At 40.9% G+C, this 19,611-nt stretch overlaps 1 protein-coding gene across 2 annotated transcripts in view; it reads right to left on the bottom strand.

Moving 5' to 3' along the window:
• The window catches only part of atp2c1 (ATPase secretory pathway Ca2+ transporting 1), a 103,089-nt gene that overhangs the window by 49,553 nt on the left and 33,925 nt on the right, over positions 1-19,611 (bottom strand). Inside the window, exons 3-7 of one of the 2 annotated variants that reach the window (XM_068001842.1) lie at positions 15,499-15,615; positions 7,734-7,823; positions 6,245-6,280; positions 3,288-3,349; positions 1,968-2,076 (exon numbers count right to left, since the gene is read on the bottom strand). In XM_068001842.1, the coding sequence (XP_067857943.1) occupies positions 1,968-2,076; positions 3,288-3,349; positions 6,245-6,280; positions 7,734-7,823; positions 15,499-15,615 (414 nt within the window). Of the gene's footprint in view, positions 1-1,967; positions 2,077-3,287; positions 3,350-6,244; positions 6,281-7,733; positions 7,824-12,199; positions 12,278-15,498; positions 15,616-19,611 lie in introns of those variants that run through there. The other variant, XM_068001843.1, reaches the window with a different exon arrangement.

Consider the following 19,611-nt stretch of genomic DNA (forward strand, 5'->3'; position numbering starts at 1 on the left):
ACTATCTGGTCCTGGGGGTTTGTCACTCTTTAGTGCCATTATTTTCTTCATTACTGTTAATTTGCTTACGTTAATTATGGTGATTCCCCATCCCTGATTCAAAATTAGTTTCTTTGGGGTGTCCGGCATGGTATCCTCTTCCTCTACTGTAAATACTGACACAAAGTAATTATTTAACATGTCCGCCATTTCCTTATTTTGATTTACAATATCACCATTATCAGTGAGAAACACACTGGCCCAGGTAGTGTAGGAGCTTGGGTTCTGAACATTCTAGCTGACTTACCAGTTGATCCCTTTCCTCACTCGTCTCAACTGTGCCTGTCAACTGGTTTTCTCATCTAAGCAAAAAGCAGAAAACATTGTGTCTCTCCATAAGCAAGGATCAAAGTCCGACTCAGACCCTATAGCTACTGATAATTGTCAAAGCTTGCGGCAATAAGCAGCTGCTGCATCATCTCAATTGCAACATATTACCTAGTTGCCAATTTAGTTCCAGAGCAAACGAGACAACTTGCAACACAAAATTATATGACACAGGAACAAAGTGATTCTGTCATTGGATGAGATGAGGTTGGCCTACTTCATGCCTAAATCCGCCCATGACACTGTAGCGAACAGGAAGTACTCTACTATATAATGAAACAGACATCAATGCTTAATAAGACCTTCAGGAGGAACCCAACAGCTGGTGAGCTACATTTCAGATTTCTGCATTAAACCTGAAACATCTACTAGCAGCAAAGCTTTATACACTACTTCTGCCTGCAAAACCCAGATAATGCTGTCACTTGCAAGTCATTCTCTTCGGTGTGGAATTTCAACTAGGTTTGTTGGATCATGGATGGATCATGGGAAGGCCCTGGAATCCATTAACATCTCAGCACAAATTCTGAGCCTTTTGTGCTCTCAGGGATTACTAGGGTCAGTTTTGTGAGATCTGTCTTCATAAATTATGCCTTTGTTCTACCACATTATGCCAACATTGAAAAATTAAATTATATAATGTCTAGTTGCAACACTAGAATCTGAACCATTTTAATGCTATTTCATACTCTGATTTTTGTACAATTAAAAAAATGTTTATACAAAACACATACATACATGGTCTTCAGAGAGGGATAACATTGCTGGGAACATATGAGTAGGAGAAGGCCTTCCTGACTTCCTAAATGGCCTAGCTCTAATATTAAGTTTATGTCTCCTTGTTCTTGATTCTCACCTCCCATGCCCCGGAGGAAATGGCTTCTCTGTATCTAGCGAATCCTTTTAACATTTTAAACACCTTGATCAGGTCACCCCTCAATCTCCTATACTCAAGGGAATACAAGCCAAGTTTATGCAATCTGTCCTCATAATTTAATCCTCTAAGCCCCAGTATCATTCTAGTAAATCTGTGCTGCAACCCCTCCAAGGCCAGTATACCCTTCCGGAGGTGCAGTGCCCAAAACTAAATGCAGTATTCCAGATGGGATCTGACCAAGGCTCTATATAACTGTGACATTAATTTGGCCCTCCCCAATATTCAGCAATGAAAATACCAAGTCTTCTAAGAATCTAACAGCCTCCTGTTGTGCTTAGGTCCTGTGTTAGAATTTTAACCTAAAAAGCACCCAACCTTCAATGCATCAATGTGACATTTTCCTTTCAAAAATCTATCAGGTTGGCTTCGTTGAATAAAGTTGCAGTACAAGTGTCATCATAAAAGTCTATGGCTGGTTCCTTTTAGGAACCAAATTAGGAAATGGACTGATACTAATATCACCGAGGACCCATAACAGCAAAAGAGATATGGTCACAGAATTGAGGGGTCAATGTTCTAATACAATGCGGCAAACTAAAAATAACTCTAAACAATATGCATGTAATTTTGAACTTTCCACATAGCTTCAAGGAAGAAATTGTGGAATGAAGTGCAGATGTAACATTAGCAACAAAAAATATTACTCTAGTAGACAGTACAATACCTCAAACAAACGTAGATCAGCAGGGACTTTATCACCAACAGTCAAGCACACAGTATCTCCTGGAACCAGTTCTCGGGCAAGCAAGTGCTCCATCCTTCCTTCCCGTACACTAAAGTAAAACGAACACAAGCCAAAACAGTATGCAGTGCTGTTAGGACCAATTCATTACATTTATCACACTTTTTTTTGTATGTGAACTTTCGTTCTCATCAAGCAGAGGAACATTAGTGCTGGGAATGGAACATTATCTATTTCGGGAAGTCTGCTTTAGCATCAAGTACTCCCAGGTTGTGTATAACGAGGTTTAGATGTAGAGTAAAGCTCGCCCTTACTCTGTCCCAAAATTGTGCCTCAGCACCAACCCCAAAAGAGCACTTCCTGCTGCATTAGTGTGACATTTTTGATTTCCACACCATCCATCCTGTGGCCTCCCACTGGATTTAAGCCAAATCAGGGGCAATTTTGTGCTATGGACTCATGCCCACTAGGAACTGGATCGAGATGAAGGATGCTTGCAATCAGCGACAGAAGAAATTTTCATCTCATCAGTTTGTGCTATGTCCCAGAGGAGAAAGGATTGTATCTAACCTATTGTGGTACTCAGTTTCCAAATTTATTATATTTCATTGTGCTAACAAAAGATGTTGTCTGTTTTCAAGCAATACTAGCCTTATGTTTAAAAAAAAATCAAACACCTTTATGGAAATACTCATCAGATTAGCCAGCATCTGAAAGCAAAAAATAGGTTGATGCTTTCTCTTTCATGGGCTGAACTACAAAGTCTGCACACATGCATAGCGACCAGGAATGGAAGACTAGACAATTCTCCCTTCCCTAGCTCAGGGGCTCTGAGGTCAACTGTAGTAGCCACCCCAGCTCAGATGAACTAACTCAGCACAGACGAGTAATTGAACTTGGGACCTTCTCGTCCGTATAGCCCAGTTATGCATGTCTTTAACAGCTAAGCATTCAGTAGAGCAGGTGAGGGAGAAAGAAAGACAGGTTTCTGAAATAAATAGTCGATTTAGCAACAGATATGTACACTAGGTAAATCATGTGAAACAATAAATGTATAGCATGGCAGAAATCTCTTTCCTGCCTTTTACTGATTACGTGAATCACAGTCTGATTCTCATGGCATAGCTGATGTCACAATAATAAAACTGGAACCAATGGCTAGCAAATAGCCTCCCATGTTCCATGTTAATTACAGTGCTCAGCTCACTTATGCTGCTGCACACAATAGCCATGAAGGAACCTACTTACATTCTCCGTGGAAAAGGATAAAATAGGATTATGTTTACAAAACAAAAATCATACCAGTGGCATTCTGGGGGAACCAATTTGCTCAGTTCTTCGAGGGATTTTTCAGACCGAAATTCCTGTAGGAAATGAGCAAAAATAATAAAGTATTGCCATCATATATGAAACATACAACATAGTAAATTGTGTATGTGGACACGCACAAGCATATGAGGCTAAAATTGCAATATTACTTAATTCACTTTTGTTATGGTGTTTATGGACCTCAGCAATTAAATAAAGAGAGTTCATTAATCATCATACTGAGAGCAAAGCTTGAGAGTTTACAATAGCCATCCCAACCTTTCAATTTAATTACTTTCTTTTAATCAATCAGAGGTATCCGTAACTTTCACGCAATATACACAGTTAATTTTGTGGGACCTCCCTCCCCATCCCTATTCTGGCTGCTTTTGCATGGACAGCAGCTGTCAGTGTGGATGCCAGCATCCACAATCTGTTGTCATTGTGCAATGATGCTCAAACTGAAGGATTATTTATTGTATTGTCATCACTACAGGTTCAAAAAATCATTTTCAGTTATTGAGAAATTCTTTAACCTGTACATGTTATATATAAACAAAACAAGGCTGCATTCTCCAGCAATTAGTTTGGTTGAATACTTATCAAAATACAGCAAGTGCCTTCTGTTAAACGGTGTATCCATTTAGTTTTTAGGATATTAAAACAGTACGGTCACGGAACTAAATTTAGCAAGCTCACTTCCTATTTCTGTGCTGTTGTCAGTCCAGTCTCATATTAATGACTGCAATGTACTGCACCGGCAGGCGGAAAAAGAACTGAAATCCACATTTCTACATTTTGTTTTTAAACAGAGTACAGGCTAAAACCCCTAGATTTCAGTGATAGTCTCTTTGGAGAGTGACGTAATTTTGGGTGGTTGTGTCTACTTGGCAGAAAATAAAGCGCATGGCAAACATTCTTAAATCATGTTTTGAACCTTCAACATGCAAAGTAGAATTTTAATTAGATTTACTTAGAATGTTTAATAATCAGTGTTTATAGGAAAAAAATCTTGCTTAAGCCAATGTCTTTAATGTTGTGCCAATAAGCTTCTCATGCAATACTCTTAATTCGTCATCTCAAATTGTTTTCAGGACCAGTGAGAAACCCATGACCACCAGTACTGTATCCTGAATCAAACTACTGGAAAGTGGCCAACATAACTCTCATTATTTTAAAAAGGGTCAACAGAAATATTTGCAAGCTACAAACCCAAGTTTAACATCTGTTGTAGGGATAACTTTTGAAACAATTTTGTGGGCGAACTTGGATAGTCAGAATGGAATCAGGAAAAGGAAGGTCAATTTCAGGCATCAACAATTTATGAGGAAAGAAAAGGAAGCTGAGCTTTTTTCTTTGCAAAAGTGGAGACTTTGAAGTGATCTAATTGAGCTTTTCAAGATTGAAGGCAACAGCCAAAAGTGATCCAAGCAAATTGTCACTATGATGAAGCACTGAGGGAATAGGAGAGGAGCACAATTTATTACCACACTGTCCTTTTACCTTTGTGGCTTGGACTTGGAAGGAATGGGATGAAATAAGTGTCGACTCATATTTTTCTTGGCTTTAAGGGGCCTATGTTAGAAGAGATCAGCTTGTCTCAATCTAATTCATACTCTGTACAACTCCATATCATAAAACTGCCCACAATTAGTCATAAATCAATTCTCTCAGTTATTGAAAGTTGTACCAGTACACCAGTCTTCTTAAATAATACCTTACTCTGTGCAATCAACCACTCTGCAATTTGTTGCAGAGGCTAACCTGGGGCTATAATTTTAAATCCCCTCGCTGCTGCAACAACATCCATGTACGTCAGGAACACAAGGGCGTTCCTAGTGCCCAATGTTGTTAGGGCGATAAAACACTGAGGTTGCAGTGTAACCACATACTGGAGAAGGTAGCGGAAGCCTTACTCTGCATCTGGTCAGCGCTCAATACAAAGAGAGGGAAAGAAAACCATTCCCCAGCACTGACATCCTTTGCCTAATGAAAAGAAAAATTCTAGAAAGATTAAAATTGGGAAAGAAATGAACAATACAGCAAGTGCCTTCTCAGCCAATTGAAGCTCAATTGGCTGAGAAAAAAAGCCTTTCGATGTTTCCAGTTTAAGAATGAATGATGGGACACCAGAAACAGAAGAAAATAAGTACGGTATTTAAGAAAGAACTTGCATTTCACAATACTTTTGAATGCTGTAGAGAAATGCACCAGCCAATTTGCATTGTGCAAAGCCCTGCAAACAGCAATGAGGTAATGACCAGATAATCTGTTTTTAGTGTGTTCGTTAAGAGATAATTGTTGGCCAGGATGCCAGGAGAACTCCCCTGCTCTTCCTCGAATAGTTTTATGTACACCTGAGAGGGGAGAGGGAGTCTCGGCTTAACAACTCATCTAATACGCGGCACCTCTAACAGTGTAGCACTCCGTCAGTATTGCACTGAAGTGTCAGCCTAAATTATGCATTCAAGTCTCTAGATTGGGGCTTGAACCTATGTCCTTCTGACTCAGAGGCGCAAGTGCTACCACTGAGCCAAGGCTGACAATGTCACAACAATTTTTTAAAAATACAGAAAAACATAAAATTCAAGTTACTTTTAGGGAGAAGAGTAAATAGGGTAAATAAGCAAAAATAGGTAGAGCAGATAAAAGATTAAATAAAATTTTAAAAGTTGACAAGTTTTAAGGTGCTTATTTTAGCAGTAAAATTTATTACAGTGATAAGGCTATTCCTGACAAAAAGTTTCACTGTTACTGTAATATTAGTATTAGTTTATGGTCCATGGCACATGAGCTGAAATGTCAAAACAGTTGTTGGTTCTGGTAGCTTAGTATTACCTGAAATGCTAGTGTTCTAAGGTTTAAATACATACAGCAGACAAGTTAAAAACATAAATTACATTTCCAGCTTTGACCAAATTTCTAGTAGAATACAAAAAAGAGACACTAACCTGTACAAAGGCAACTGTGACCACAATTAGTATAGCCTTTCAGAGAGAAAAAAAACGGTGCAATTAGTCCACACCAGAATTGTAATTAATTTTCTATAGGAAGAAAACACCAGGAAGTTGACAAATGGAGTTAATTTAGTGTAAAACTAACAATGATGACGAAGTACTTTTATGCCCCCATATAATTAAAATAAAATAAGTATTGTGTGGGGAAACAGATTAATGATCCTACTAAGCAAAACAATGACAGAACACTGATATAAAAATCTAAAATTAAAACACTTGTAATCATATGCACTAGAAAGTGACTATGGGCCAAATCTTCCTGGAAAAATAACAGCGAGTTCACGACGCACGCTGTTATTAATGCGCATATCAGCCAGCAAGTCCAGGCGAAGAAGAGATACACCATGAGCTGTGAATCGCCATAACTTGCTGGTCGATTTAAGTCACTCCACCGTTCGCATCGCACAAACAGCAGCTCGCCCTCAACCTCCCCGTTATTTCGAAGAACTTGCTGGATTTTCACATTGATTGTCCGTTAAAGTCGCCACAGAAAGTTAGAGCTCATACTTAACAGCATAACAACATAATTGTTAATGCAATGCCGATCAACCTCTCCAGCCCAGAAACTGGACAATTTAAACTGTTGCGTCTCATTCCTGCATGTAGTAAATTGTTGTTAGAGATTTTTTAAAAATTGAAATTTAAAATGTCAAAAAAAATTCTTACTTTCCTTCTCTCTTTATCCAATCTTTCTGTCCCTCTCTCTGTTTCTCTTTCTGTACCTGATTTGACTCTAACTCACCCTCCTTCTCCGTCATTTCTGTTTCTTTCTCGATCCTTAAATCTCATTGGTTAAGGAGAAAGACTGTTGGTCCCGTCATTCACTGAGGTCCCAGATGCCCCGTTGCCCCCACCGTGCCATTATCAGCTCGCACTTCCAGCAAGTTACAGCGTATGTTATTTTCCAGCTGAAGGGTGCAGGAAAAAGTCTAACGGCGCACAAAGCGAGATGCCCCGCTCCAGCGAGATTTGGCCCTGTATTTAGAAACACAGAAAATAGAAGCAGGAGTAGGCCATTCGGCCCTTCGAGCCTGCTCCGCCATGCAATATGATCATGGCTGATCCTCTATCTCAATACCATATTCCCACTCTCTCCCCATACCCCTTGATGCCTTTTGTGTCTAGAAATCTATGTATCCCCTTCTTAAATATATTCAGTGATTTGGCCTCCACAGCCTTCTGTGGTAGAGAATTCCACAGGTTCACCACAATCTGAGTGAAGAAATTTCTCCTCATCTCAGTCCTAAATGTCCTACCCTGTATCCTGAGACTGTGACCCCTCATTCTGGGCCTCGGTTTGTCTCTAGTTAACTATAAATAGTTAGATTTAATTTGACTGCATTTTTGTGACATGTTTGGTTCCCAATTTGTATATGAAATGTTTTTTTATATGTATATATTTAAATGAACATCCATATCTTACCACTGTAATGCTGACTGCATCATCCAGCTGGTGCATTAGAACACTGATAACAGCCGAAGCCAGAAGCAGCATAATAAGAGGATTTTTGAACTGCAAAAAAATATGTAAAAGCTTAATAAACATTCCTAATAGACTTTAGCACAACTATTTTATGACGAAACTATATTGATGATGAAACTATATTTCTTATGATGAAATCACTATCAGGAACAAGGTGACAGTCTCACTGACAAATATCAGAAACCCTATAAAAGATAGCTTCTAGAACTGTAATTCAGTGTGAACACATTGTATTCTCTGCTTCTACAGGTTATCTGCCTGGCCTGAAATGCACATAGTATTTTGCAAAAAGATTGTTTTACTGAAACTGATCTTAGTATCATTTGTACTTATATTTCTTCAATCCCAGTGAAGTCAGACAGAGTTAGACTAGGTGACGCAAAGCATAGTGCGAATCAATAAGCTGCTTGATTGTACAGTAAGGCAAACACACACAGCAATAGTTGTGATCAGATTTGTTTAGTTAGATCAATGGAACTTGTCTTTGCATAATGATCTAGAAACATAAAAAATGGAAGCAGGAATAGAGAATTCAGCCCTTCGAGCCTGCTCTGCTATTCAATATGATCATGGCTGATCCTCTATCTCAATACCATATTCTCGTTTTCTCCCCAGACCCCTTGATGCCTTTTGTGTCTAGAAATCTATCTATCTCCTTCTTAAATATATCTAAAAATGATATACAATGAACGTGCAATGCTACCCCACTTCGGTGGGCCATCCTACATAACTTAAAACAGAATAGCCCCTCTGTATTCTGCCCTATGGTCCCAGAGGAGAAGCATTTCTTCCTGCAGTCTCCAGTCTTCTGCAGCCTTTTGATGCCCAACTGCCTGAGCAGCATCCTGCTTTCAAATGCCTTTTTGATGTACGACATTCTGTTTTGTTAACGTCAACTGTTCAAAGTCAGAAACAGATTAAAAAAAAACTTTCCAACACAATGGGTATGAAGTATTAATCAATTTGGGAGACAAGCCACTGAATTGCTTGTTGTTTAGTTTCTGGGAAAAATAACTTCCAATCAGCATATTAGCTGCCTTTCGTCTGACCTTGGATTCACAGCCCAGCATGGGCCTGTCCTGAGAAACTAAACCTTTTAAAGGAAGCTTCAACTCAAAACACATTTTAAAAGAACTTATACCTGGAAAAACAAAGAATCCTGAAGCCTGACAAGACTCTGTGATCAAAAGGGCCAAATACCCACTCAAAACAATCCTATGAATTGCTACCACCCTAGTATACAATATTGGTCTAATTCGTAAACTACAGAACCAGAAAAGTAACCACAAAAAGAGCCAAAACTAAAGCCAGGCTCACCTGGCAAGGTAGGTGAATATCAATAAAATGGAATTCCACTTGAAACCAGAGAAAGAATTTAATAGAAGCAAACAAGTCCTACAAAAGAACAAAATCAGGTATAGCACTCAACAACATGCATGCAGACACATACAGACAACATCACCACCCTTCATTTTGGTCTGGGACACATGGCATTTCCTATATTCCAAAGGGTTCCTGCATCAACTTCCCCAATTTTGACGGGAACAACAAAATAGGGTAGCAAACGTGATCAAAGCAATCTGAAAAGAGTGGAACGATGAGGGAAAAAAACAGACAGTGCAAGAAGTTTGCAATGCTCCTCTGGACAGCTCAAGCAAGATGCCCAAACAATGCAACCCAAGCAAGTAGCCCAAAAGCCTCAATAATGCCACACAGAGACTAACTACAAATTTACAAACCAGAAACTATCATGTACAGAATCCAAGTATAATAGTATGGATCAGGAAAGGAAGAATGTCAAGCAGAACATCCTCTCTGGCTCCACTGCATCAAAAGGCACCAAAGTGTGCACAAAAAAGTACTTACATGACTATGTGCAATGGGTATACAAATATAAAATGAATTACATTAGCCACATCTTAACAATATGGGATCAAGTTTAAAGCTCTACCAAAGGAAACATTAGAAAAACAAAAAGGTCCCCTACCGATCTGAACTAAAGCAACTATAGTTATCATAATATAAAAGGTATTCCAATTACAATCAGTTCCAAAGAGACAACCATTGATTGGAGGACAGGGCAAAGACCTGTTCAGATTGGAGCTTCTATTGAACCCTCTATTCAGTCGAAAAAAGCAGAAAACCAATTCTGGAGTCAACATAACAAAGGTTCAAGGGGTAGCCCCTAAACCCACCCACCCCCAAGTATAGTCTATCTGATACCTCCTTTACGAGGAAATAAAGAGAGGCCTTTCCTTTCCTTTCTCTCAGCCTCTCCCCAAAGAAAGTACACAACTTCAAAGAACAGAAAAGTAACTGTGTGTAACACTCTGGCAAGCCCCTTACTCTCTCTTCAGATATCCAACACTGAATTAATCATTTGCTTCACAAAAGCACAATGCTATGAAAAATATCATAAACCAGGTAGACTTCTAGCCTATAACTTCAAATGCCAGCAAGCAAATGAATAGATTTAAACATGAAGATGAGAATTTTGAATTTGAGGCATTAGGGACTAGGAGCCAATGTATGGCAGTAAGGACATGGATGATAGGTAGGCAGGACTTGGCACGGGATAGGATGCAGGCAGCAGAGTTTTAGAAGAGTTGAGGTTTATGACAGATGGAGGATGGAAGGTCGACAAGGAGAAAATTAGAATAGTTGAGTTTGGAGGTGACAACAGCATGGATGATGGTTTCATTAGTTGCTGGGATGAGGTAGGGGTGGAGGCAGGTGATGTTACAGAGGTGGAAGTAGGCGGCTCATCAAAGACTGGATGTCGAACAAGTAGTTCAACAACGCTGAGACAGAGGAGGGATCAAGAGAGGTGGTGGGAGAGGTAGAGCTGGGTTTTGTCAACATCCATGCGGAAGCTGACCCCATGTCAGCGGATAACATTGCCAAGGGGCAGTACATAGATGAGGAAGGGGCCAAGGATAGATCCTTCGAGAACTCTGGAGGTAACATCGAAGAGGCAGGAAGAGACGCCTTTGCTGGAGTAGCTCTGGCTATGACGGGCAAGAGTAGAACTAAGCAATGGCAGTTCTATTGAGTTGCATATCAGAGGCTAGGCATTGGCGGAGAATGGTGTGGTCGACCACGTCAAAGATGGCAGAGAGGTCGAGGATGACAAGGAGAGATAAAGCACCATCATCAGTCACATAGAATGTCATTTGTGACTTTGGTTAGGGTTGTTTCGGTGCTACGGCAGGAATGGAAACTTAATTGGAGGGATTCAGACATCAAGCTGGGGAAAGATGGTCGAGGATTTGTTTTTTTTTATTCGTCATGGGATGTGGGCTTCGCTGGCGAGGCCGGCATTTATTGCCCATCCCTAATTGCCCTCGAGAAGGTGGTGGTGAGCAGCCTTCTTGAACTGCTGCAGTCTGCGTGGTGAAGGTTCTCCCACAATGCTGTTAGGAAGGGAGTTCCAGGATTTTGACCCAGCAACGATGAAGGAACGGTGATATATTTCCAAGTCGGGATGGTGCATGACTCGAGAGGCGACAACACGTTCAAGTCTTTGGAGAAGGGAGGCTGCAAATGAGGCGCGGTAGTTTGCAAGGACAGAGGGGTTGAGGGTTTTTTTTGAGTAATGGGGTGATAGTGGTTTTGAAGTGGAGGGAGACAGTACCTGAGGAAAGTGAATTATGTCAGCCAGGATGGGAGCTAGGAAGGAAAGTTTATGGTCAGCAGTTTTGTGGGAATTGGGTCAAGGGAACAGGAGGTGGGCTGCATGGACAAGATGAGATCAGAGAGGGCATGAGGGGACATAGAAGAGAAACTAAAGAAAGATGTGGGATCAGGGCTAGGGCAGGGAAAAGGCTGGGTGAAGGTTTTGCTTAGTGGGCAAGAGGAAGGGGGGGCAAGCAAATGGTGCGATCTTAGCGACAAAGAAATCCAAGAGATCCTTGCAAGGAGGCTGGAGAGGGCAGGGGAGAGGGGTTTAAGGAGATGGTTGGTAGTGCAGAAAAGAAGTCGGGGATTAACTTTGCTTTCCAGGATGATCCTGGAATAGTAAGCGGTTTTGGCAGAGGAGAGTGAGGCCCAATAGCGCTTGGTGTGGTTCAGCCAGATCTGGTGATGGATGGCTAAAACAGTTGTGCAACAAGCGTACAATCCTTGGACTTAGGGAAGTGAAGCTGGGAGCAATACTAGGGCAATGACCGGGATGGGAGAGAGCAAAGGTTTTGATGGGAACAAAGGCATCAAAGAGGGAGTCAAAGCGTATGGAAATTATAATATATCACAGGTTTCAACTATCTATAATTCAGTGATTATTCAGCTGAAAATTCCAACATCTCAAAGATCAGGATCAATGAAGAAAAGATCAGTTTTATCCTCAGTATTTCTTGAAATTTTGGAAGTAACTATTTGATCATTTACAATTATTCTAATACACTTACAAACTGTATTTGCTCCTCAGTAGGGAGAACAGGAAAAAAACATGCATTGTCCATAGCTGACTTCCACATCTACTCAATGATCAGTTGACAAGAGATGCATCTCTAAAGCACCGACCAGTTTCACTTTCCTTTGAGAGAGAAAGTAGTTTCCATCAGTTAGTCCATTTAGAGGTGAAGCGTACCAAATAAGGCTCGTTGAATACGAATGCAAGCCAGCTTTAAGTTTGGAGTTCGGGTTTAGGTTAACATTAACTACTAGAGTGACCATGCCCTTTAACAAATCAATTTTAGATAGAAGAATCTATATATAATGGGCAAGAACTTCCCTTCACCCTCCCCTCCTCTCGTGAAGATAATGACTCAGGGTGTGTACGGTTATAGCAGCCCTACTGTACCTCAAGCAAAATGCCATTCTTCATTACTTAGGCTGCATTGACTAATTTTAATCCCCACACATGGCAGTTGATATTGAGGCCCTGGACAAGGTACAGAGGAGAGCAACCAAAATGATACTCAGTCTTACTTATCAGGATAGGCTCATGGTTTTGGGGCTATTTTCATTAGAAAAACATAGGCGTAGTGGGGGTATGATTGAGCTTTATAAAATGATAAAGGGATTAGATTCTGCCCAGTTGGATAGGTTATTTGAGATGGATAAGGATGGCAGAGCCAGAATCGGAATTTGCATAAGCTATGTATGCAAAGAGTTAGGTCAAATGTTGGGGTGGATTTTTTTTCACCAGAGTCATTGCCCTCTGGAACAGCTAACTGAAGCGTGTGGTGAATATAGGTTCCCTGTAGCCCTTCAAAATGGAGATGGACAAGTTCCTGAGAGAGAAGGCTATTTTTAGTTACAAAGTTTGCATGAGTAACTGGAAATAGGGAGATTTATGAGTTATTGCAGTCTCCTGGAGCTGTCAGGGAAAAATTTCCCAGAGTTTTTCCTAAATTGGCCTCAGGTATTTTGCCTCTTCCATGATTAGAGGAGGTGGGTAAATGGTATTCATGGCTGCACCGTGTCTGGATGGGGCTGCTTGTCTTTTCCTGCCCTTTTTATATGTTTGTGTGAGAGTTTTGATAGTGAAAGCTGGCAGGCTATTCATACAATGATGGCATCAAAGCAAAGCTCACTTTGCCCAACATATGCGCACACACGATCCATGTACAATGATTAGGAGTAGGAGGACTAAGCAATTTTCTCCCTTTCTTTAGCCCATGGTTAGAGGCAAATTGTCGTGTCAGTACCACCACTCCAACTGAGATCAGTTAACACAGTTTAAATTAGGGATCTTCTCTAACCTGCATTACGTATCAGCAGTGTATTCACTCACAAAGCTAACACATCTTTTAATGTGTCATTGGTGTCATCACTTGAGGTCCAAAATCATCAAGGAATTATGAAGTACTCTACACCCAGTAGTCAAGTCAGAATTCACCCATCTGTGTTTGGGATTTGATTCTGTGATTTGTTTACACATAAATGTACTAAGAGGATAAATGAGAGTGAAAAATTCATAATGTTACAAAAAGACCAAGGCAATCCCTAAAAATGTCACCCTCAAAAAATGGCAGTACTTCATGTTTAATTTTCTGTATCAGAGAGGCATATTCAATTCATATTTGTAATAACACTTACAAATTACAATGGGGCGTATAAGAATATTTCCTTTGTTGTTAAATATAAACAAGTACATAAAGAAAAGGTTAACAGAAACAGTCTAAAATATTAAACCAGTTGCTGAAGAGTTAACAAACTGATTGTTTCTTTCCTCCCCGGTCACACGTCCCATGATGTTCCAAGAATTCTATGACACTTTAAGACTAATTTCTATAACAAACCCAATCAAATTATGTGGCAAGAGAAAACTGATCTATGCAATTTCTGTAGCATTAGTAATAAGTGGTCTGTCTACACCTATTTATAATCATACAAAAAATTTAATGACAGTAATTTTTAGATCAAAACAAAAGCAGAGGGTAAGAGGCAATTGAATTATAAATTTGCAAGGATGTCACGAAGAGGAGGCAATAAAACTGATGCAACACAGCAGGAGTTAGAACAGATACTTGGAGCAACTAGTCAGCCACCAGCAGAGCAGAGGACACAGGGAGCAGGAACATTGGGATCAGGAGCAAGAAAGGAGGAAGCAATACAGTCAGCCTCTTATTGTCAATACCAAAGTCTGGTACTCTTGTTGCTGCTTTTGTAAGATTTCTGCTATAAGAACTGACTCTATTGTCCCCACTTTGACTGCTCCCCTTTCTGGCACCAAATCCAAAATGTAATATTGGAATTTCTCCACGGTTGACAATTTTCTTCTCTTTTAAAAAAAAATACAGCAGGAGAAAAGTTCTGTGATCATGAAACCAGTCAGAACACTGCCATAATTCACTACAAAATATTATTTTTAGAGTCTTTTTTATTTGTGGTAGATACTGGCAAGGCAGTGTTTATTGCCCATCCCTCGGGCATGAAGAGTCAACCACACATGTAGGAACAAATCATGGGACTGCAGACACAAAAAGGTTCTCTTTCCTAAAGAAATCAGTGAACCAGTTGGGCTTGTATGAATTTCAGCTTTCACGATCATTTTCTGGTACTACCACATTTTTTGAATTCAATTTCACAACCTCTGGGTTGCTAGTCCAGTACCAAGCTACTGTACTCATTTTTCAGCTCAAGACAAAATAAACAGAGTAGCTGCAAAAACAATGAAATGGCCATCACCTTATTATAACAATTGTAGGTGAATAGTCAGTTCTGAGTCCGGCCAGTTGATGGGACTGCCATACTAGCAATCTAGGAAGAAGGGTGTTCCACTTTGCAAAGACGAACATAACCTTTTTTTTGTTGAGAATAAAAGCTGATTTGCCCTTGCTTGCTGAAAAGCACAGATCATTTTGAGGGATCTGGAGAATATTAATCAGCCCACAGGCATTAACAGACAACCAGCTACAAACAGAAAAGGCAACTCTCAGGGACAGAAGTAGGTTTAAGAGCAGCATAGGATCTGGCACTAAAATTAGGAGCAGGAAATGACGCAGCACTTCTTGGTTATTACAGAAGTCTTGCACTCCTGCTCTCATGAGATTTCAATATGAACCAAGAAGCTAACTGTATTGCCAATGTCTCTCCTGCTCCCCACTCAAAAATTCATCATCTGGAGCTGTAAAAATTTCTCCCTCACTGGTCATTTGCTCTGTTTTAGATACTTGAATAAATGTCTAATAAACAAAACAGACTTCAGTCACCTGACCATTGCTGGTCCATTGTTATAATGCAATTACTGGTGTCTAACCTGTGAAATATATTTTTTCCAAAGAGGTTCATCTTCATTGATTTCAAATTCATTCCATCCATGGTATGTCCGACGCCGAGAAACTTCACTACTTTTTAGGCCATTGTGAAGGTCACCCTATGGTAAGAAAATGGGAGCTTAATAAATATAACAAAGATGAAACTGTGTTGGTGTCATCACAGCAGAGTGCAGTTGGTAAGCAGTCAGCACTGAAGCAATGTGCAGCTACCACCCCAACTATAATGAATGGAAAACAATGACATTTTTAAAAACCAAAAAAGCTACTTAGCTTTCACTATGAACTTTGAACAAGTTTTCCCCATTTTATATTTAAAATTTATTTGTCTTCTCTTTCTAGCTCTTCTACACAATTTACCATTTGCTGGCTGAGAGTGCGCGAATGCAGAGCTTGGATTGGTCACTAAGAGATGCCAAGAGCATGGCTGAGAGTGAATCACTCACCAATTTTGCCTTCTTCCAGAAATTCATCCTGTCTGTAATTCCAGAATGTGGGCCATCAAGTTGCTGCACCATAGGAACAGCAGTTGGCCATTCTGCCTATTCAATTCGATCATGGCTGATCTGTACCTAAAATCCATTTACCCGCCTTTGATCCATATCACATGATCCTCTTACCTAATAAAAATCTGTTGATCTCAGTCTTGAAAATTTCAATTGACCTAGCCACCACACCCTTTTGGGGAGGGAATTCCAGGTTTCCACTACCCTTTTTGTGAAAAAGTGCTTCCTGATTTCACTTCTAAATGGCCAAGCTCTAATTTTAAGATTACACCCTCTTGTTCTGGAATCCCTCACCAGAGGAATTAGTTTCTACCCCTGATCTACCCCATCAAATCCTTTCATCATTTTAAACACCTCAATTAGATCACCCCCTCAACCTTCTAACTCAAGGGAATACAAGTCAAGTTTACACAACCTGTCCTCATAACTTATGCCTTTAAGCTCTGATATCATTCTGGTGAATCAGCACTGTATCCTGTCCAAGGCCAATATATCCTTCCTGAGGTGCGGTGCCTAAAACTGAATGCACTATTCCAAATGTGATCAGTGGTCAGATAAGTGCCTCACTTTTGTACTTCAGCCCCCTTGAGATCAAGGTCTACATTCTATTAGCTCTTCAATTACTTTTTGTACCTCTGCACTAGCTTTTAGTGATTTGCGCACATGGATACCTAAATCCCCTTGCTCCTCCACAGTCCCTAGTCTCGCGCCATTTAGAAAATATTCCGATTTCTCTTCCTTGAATCCTAAGTGAATGGCCTCACAATTCCCCACATTGAACTCCATATGCCACAGTTTTGCCACTCACTTAATATGTCTATATCCTTTTGTAACTTCCTGCTCCCATCTACACAGCTTACTGTGCTTCCTAACTAAGTGTCATTTGCAAACTTGAATATACAACTCTCTATTCCTTCATCCAAACTATTGATATATATGGTGAAAAGCTGAGGCCCAAATACAGATTCGTGAGGAACACCATTTGTCACATCCCACCAATCAGAGTACATTCCTTTTATGCCTACTCTCTGTCTCCTACCTGCCAACCAATTGCCAACCTGTGCCACAAGGTTACCTCCAATTCCATGCGCTGCTGTTTTTGCTAATAATCTCTTGTATGGAACTTTATCAAATGCCTTCTGGATGTCCATGTAGACAACATCCATAGACATTTCCCCTGTCTACCGTGTTAGTGGCCTCCTCAAAAAATTCAAACTGGTCAGACATGATCTACCCTTCACAAATCCATGCTTACTCTCTTTGATCACCTCATACTTGTTCAAGTTCTCAGTCACTCTGCCCGATTATAGATTCCAGTAACTTTTCTACAGCTGACGTTAAACTGACGGGTCTACAGTTTCCTGGTTTCTCTCTCCCTCTTTTATTAAATAAGGGAGTATCATTTGCAATTTTCCAATCCAAAAGGCATAATTCCTGAATCGAGCGCGCTTTGGAAAATGTGACGAATGAATCTGCAATTTCCCCTCCTATTTCTTTTAATATCCTAGGGTATTACCTCTGGGGCCTGATGGTTTCCAACTAGGATATTAAATGAGGTAAGAGTGACTGCCCTTGACATTAAGGCAGCATTTGACCAAGTGTGGCATCAAGGAGCCCGAGTAAAATTGAAGCCAATGGGAATCAGGGGGAAAACTCTCCAGTGGCTGGAGTCATACTTAGCACAAAGGAAGATGGTAGTGGTTGTTGGAGACCAATCATCTCAGCCCCAGGACATTGCTGCAGGGCAGTGCCCGAGGCACAACCATCTTCAGTTACTTCATCAATGTCCTTCCCTCCAACAAAAGGTCAGAAATGGGGATGTTCGCTGATGATTGCAGCGTTCAGTTCCGATCACAACCCCTCAGATAAGGAAGCAATCTGTGCCCACATGCAGCAAGACTTGGAAACTTTTTCTTATATTTTTGTTCATGGGATGCGGGCGTCGTTGGCGAGGCCAGCATTTATTGCCCACCCCTAATTGCCCTCGAGAAGGTGGTGGTGAGCAGCCTTCTTGAACCGCTGCAGTCAGTCTGGTGAAGGTTCTCCCACAGCGCTGTTAGGTAGGGAGTTCCAGGATTTTGACCCAGCGACGATAAAGGAACGATATATTTCCAAGTCGGGATGGTGTATGACTTGGAGAGGAACGTGCAGGTGGTGTTGTTCCCATGTACCTGCTGCCCCTTTCCTTCTAGGTGGTAGAGGTCACGGGTTTGGGAGGTGCTGTCGAAGAAGCCTTGGCGAGTTGCTGCAGTGCCTCCTGTGGATGGTACACACTGCAGCCACGGTGCACCGGTGGTGAAGGGGGTGAATGTTTAGGGTGGTGGATGGGGTGCCAATCAAGCGGGCTGCTTTGTCCTGGATGGTGTCGAGCTTCTTGAGTGTTGTTGGAGCTGCACTCATCCAGGCAAGTGGAGAGTATTCCATCACACTCCTGACTTGTGCCTTGTAGATGGTGGAAAGGCTTTGGGGAGTCAGGAGGTGAGTCACCCGCCGCAGAATACCCAGCCTCTGACCTGCTCTTGTAGCCACAGTATTTATGTAGCTGGTCCACTTAAGTTTCTGGTCAATGGTGACCCCCAGGATGTTGATGGTGGGTCATTCGGCGATGGTAATGCCGTTGAATGTCAAGGTGAGGTGGTTAGACTCTCTCTTGTTGGAGATGGTCATTGCCTGGCACTTGTCTGGCACGAATGTTACTTGCCACTTATGAGCCCAAGCCTGGATGTTGTCCAGGTCTTGCTGCATGCGGGCATGGACTGTGCTAGGTATGACTCCAGCCACTGGAGAGTTTTCCCCGATTCCCATTGACTTCAATTTTACTAGGGCTCCTTGGTGCCACACTGTCAAATGCTGCCTTGATGTATCGCTGTTCCTTCACTGTCGCTGGGTCAAAATCCTGGAACTCCCTACCTAATAGCACCGTAGGAGTACCTTCACCACACGGACTACAGCAGTTCAAGGCGGCGGCTCATCAGCACTTTCTCAAGGGCAATTAGGGATCGGCAATAAATGCTGGCTTTGCCAGCGACGCACACATCTCATGAACGAATAAAAAAAACAGGCGGGGAAATTGCAGATGCGTTCATCATAATTTTCCAAAGCTCTCTAAATTCAGGTATTGTGCCTTTGGATTGGAAAATTGCAAAATGTCACTCCATTATTAAATCTTAAATCCCATTATTTTCTCCATTACCATTTTCTTACATTAAGTCCAATAAGTTCCTCCCCTTGACTTATTTTTAGATTCCCTTGTATAGCTGGTATTTTGTCCTCTTCCTCTACTATGAAAATGGATACAAAGTAGTCATTTAACAAATCTGCCATTTCCTTATTATCCGCTATAGTATCACCTGAATCGGTCTTTAATGGTCCCACCATCGCCCTTCCTACTCACTTTCTCTTAATATATTTATAAAAGCTTTTACTACTAGTTTTGATATCCCTTGCAAGTTTTTTTCCTCACATGCCCTTTTTGCACCTCATTACTTTCTTTGCATCCCAGTGTTGCTTTTTATAGGGCTCTCAGTCTGCTGGATTTCCACTTTACCTTGCATTTGTGTAAGCTTTTTCTTTCAGCTTGATAAAGTCTCT

This window comes from Heptranchias perlo, chromosome 2 (genome assembly GCF_035084215.1).
Source record: "Heptranchias perlo isolate sHepPer1 chromosome 2, sHepPer1.hap1, whole genome shotgun sequence".
Classification (NCBI taxonomy): domain Eukaryota; kingdom Metazoa; phylum Chordata; class Chondrichthyes; order Hexanchiformes; family Hexanchidae; genus Heptranchias; species Heptranchias perlo.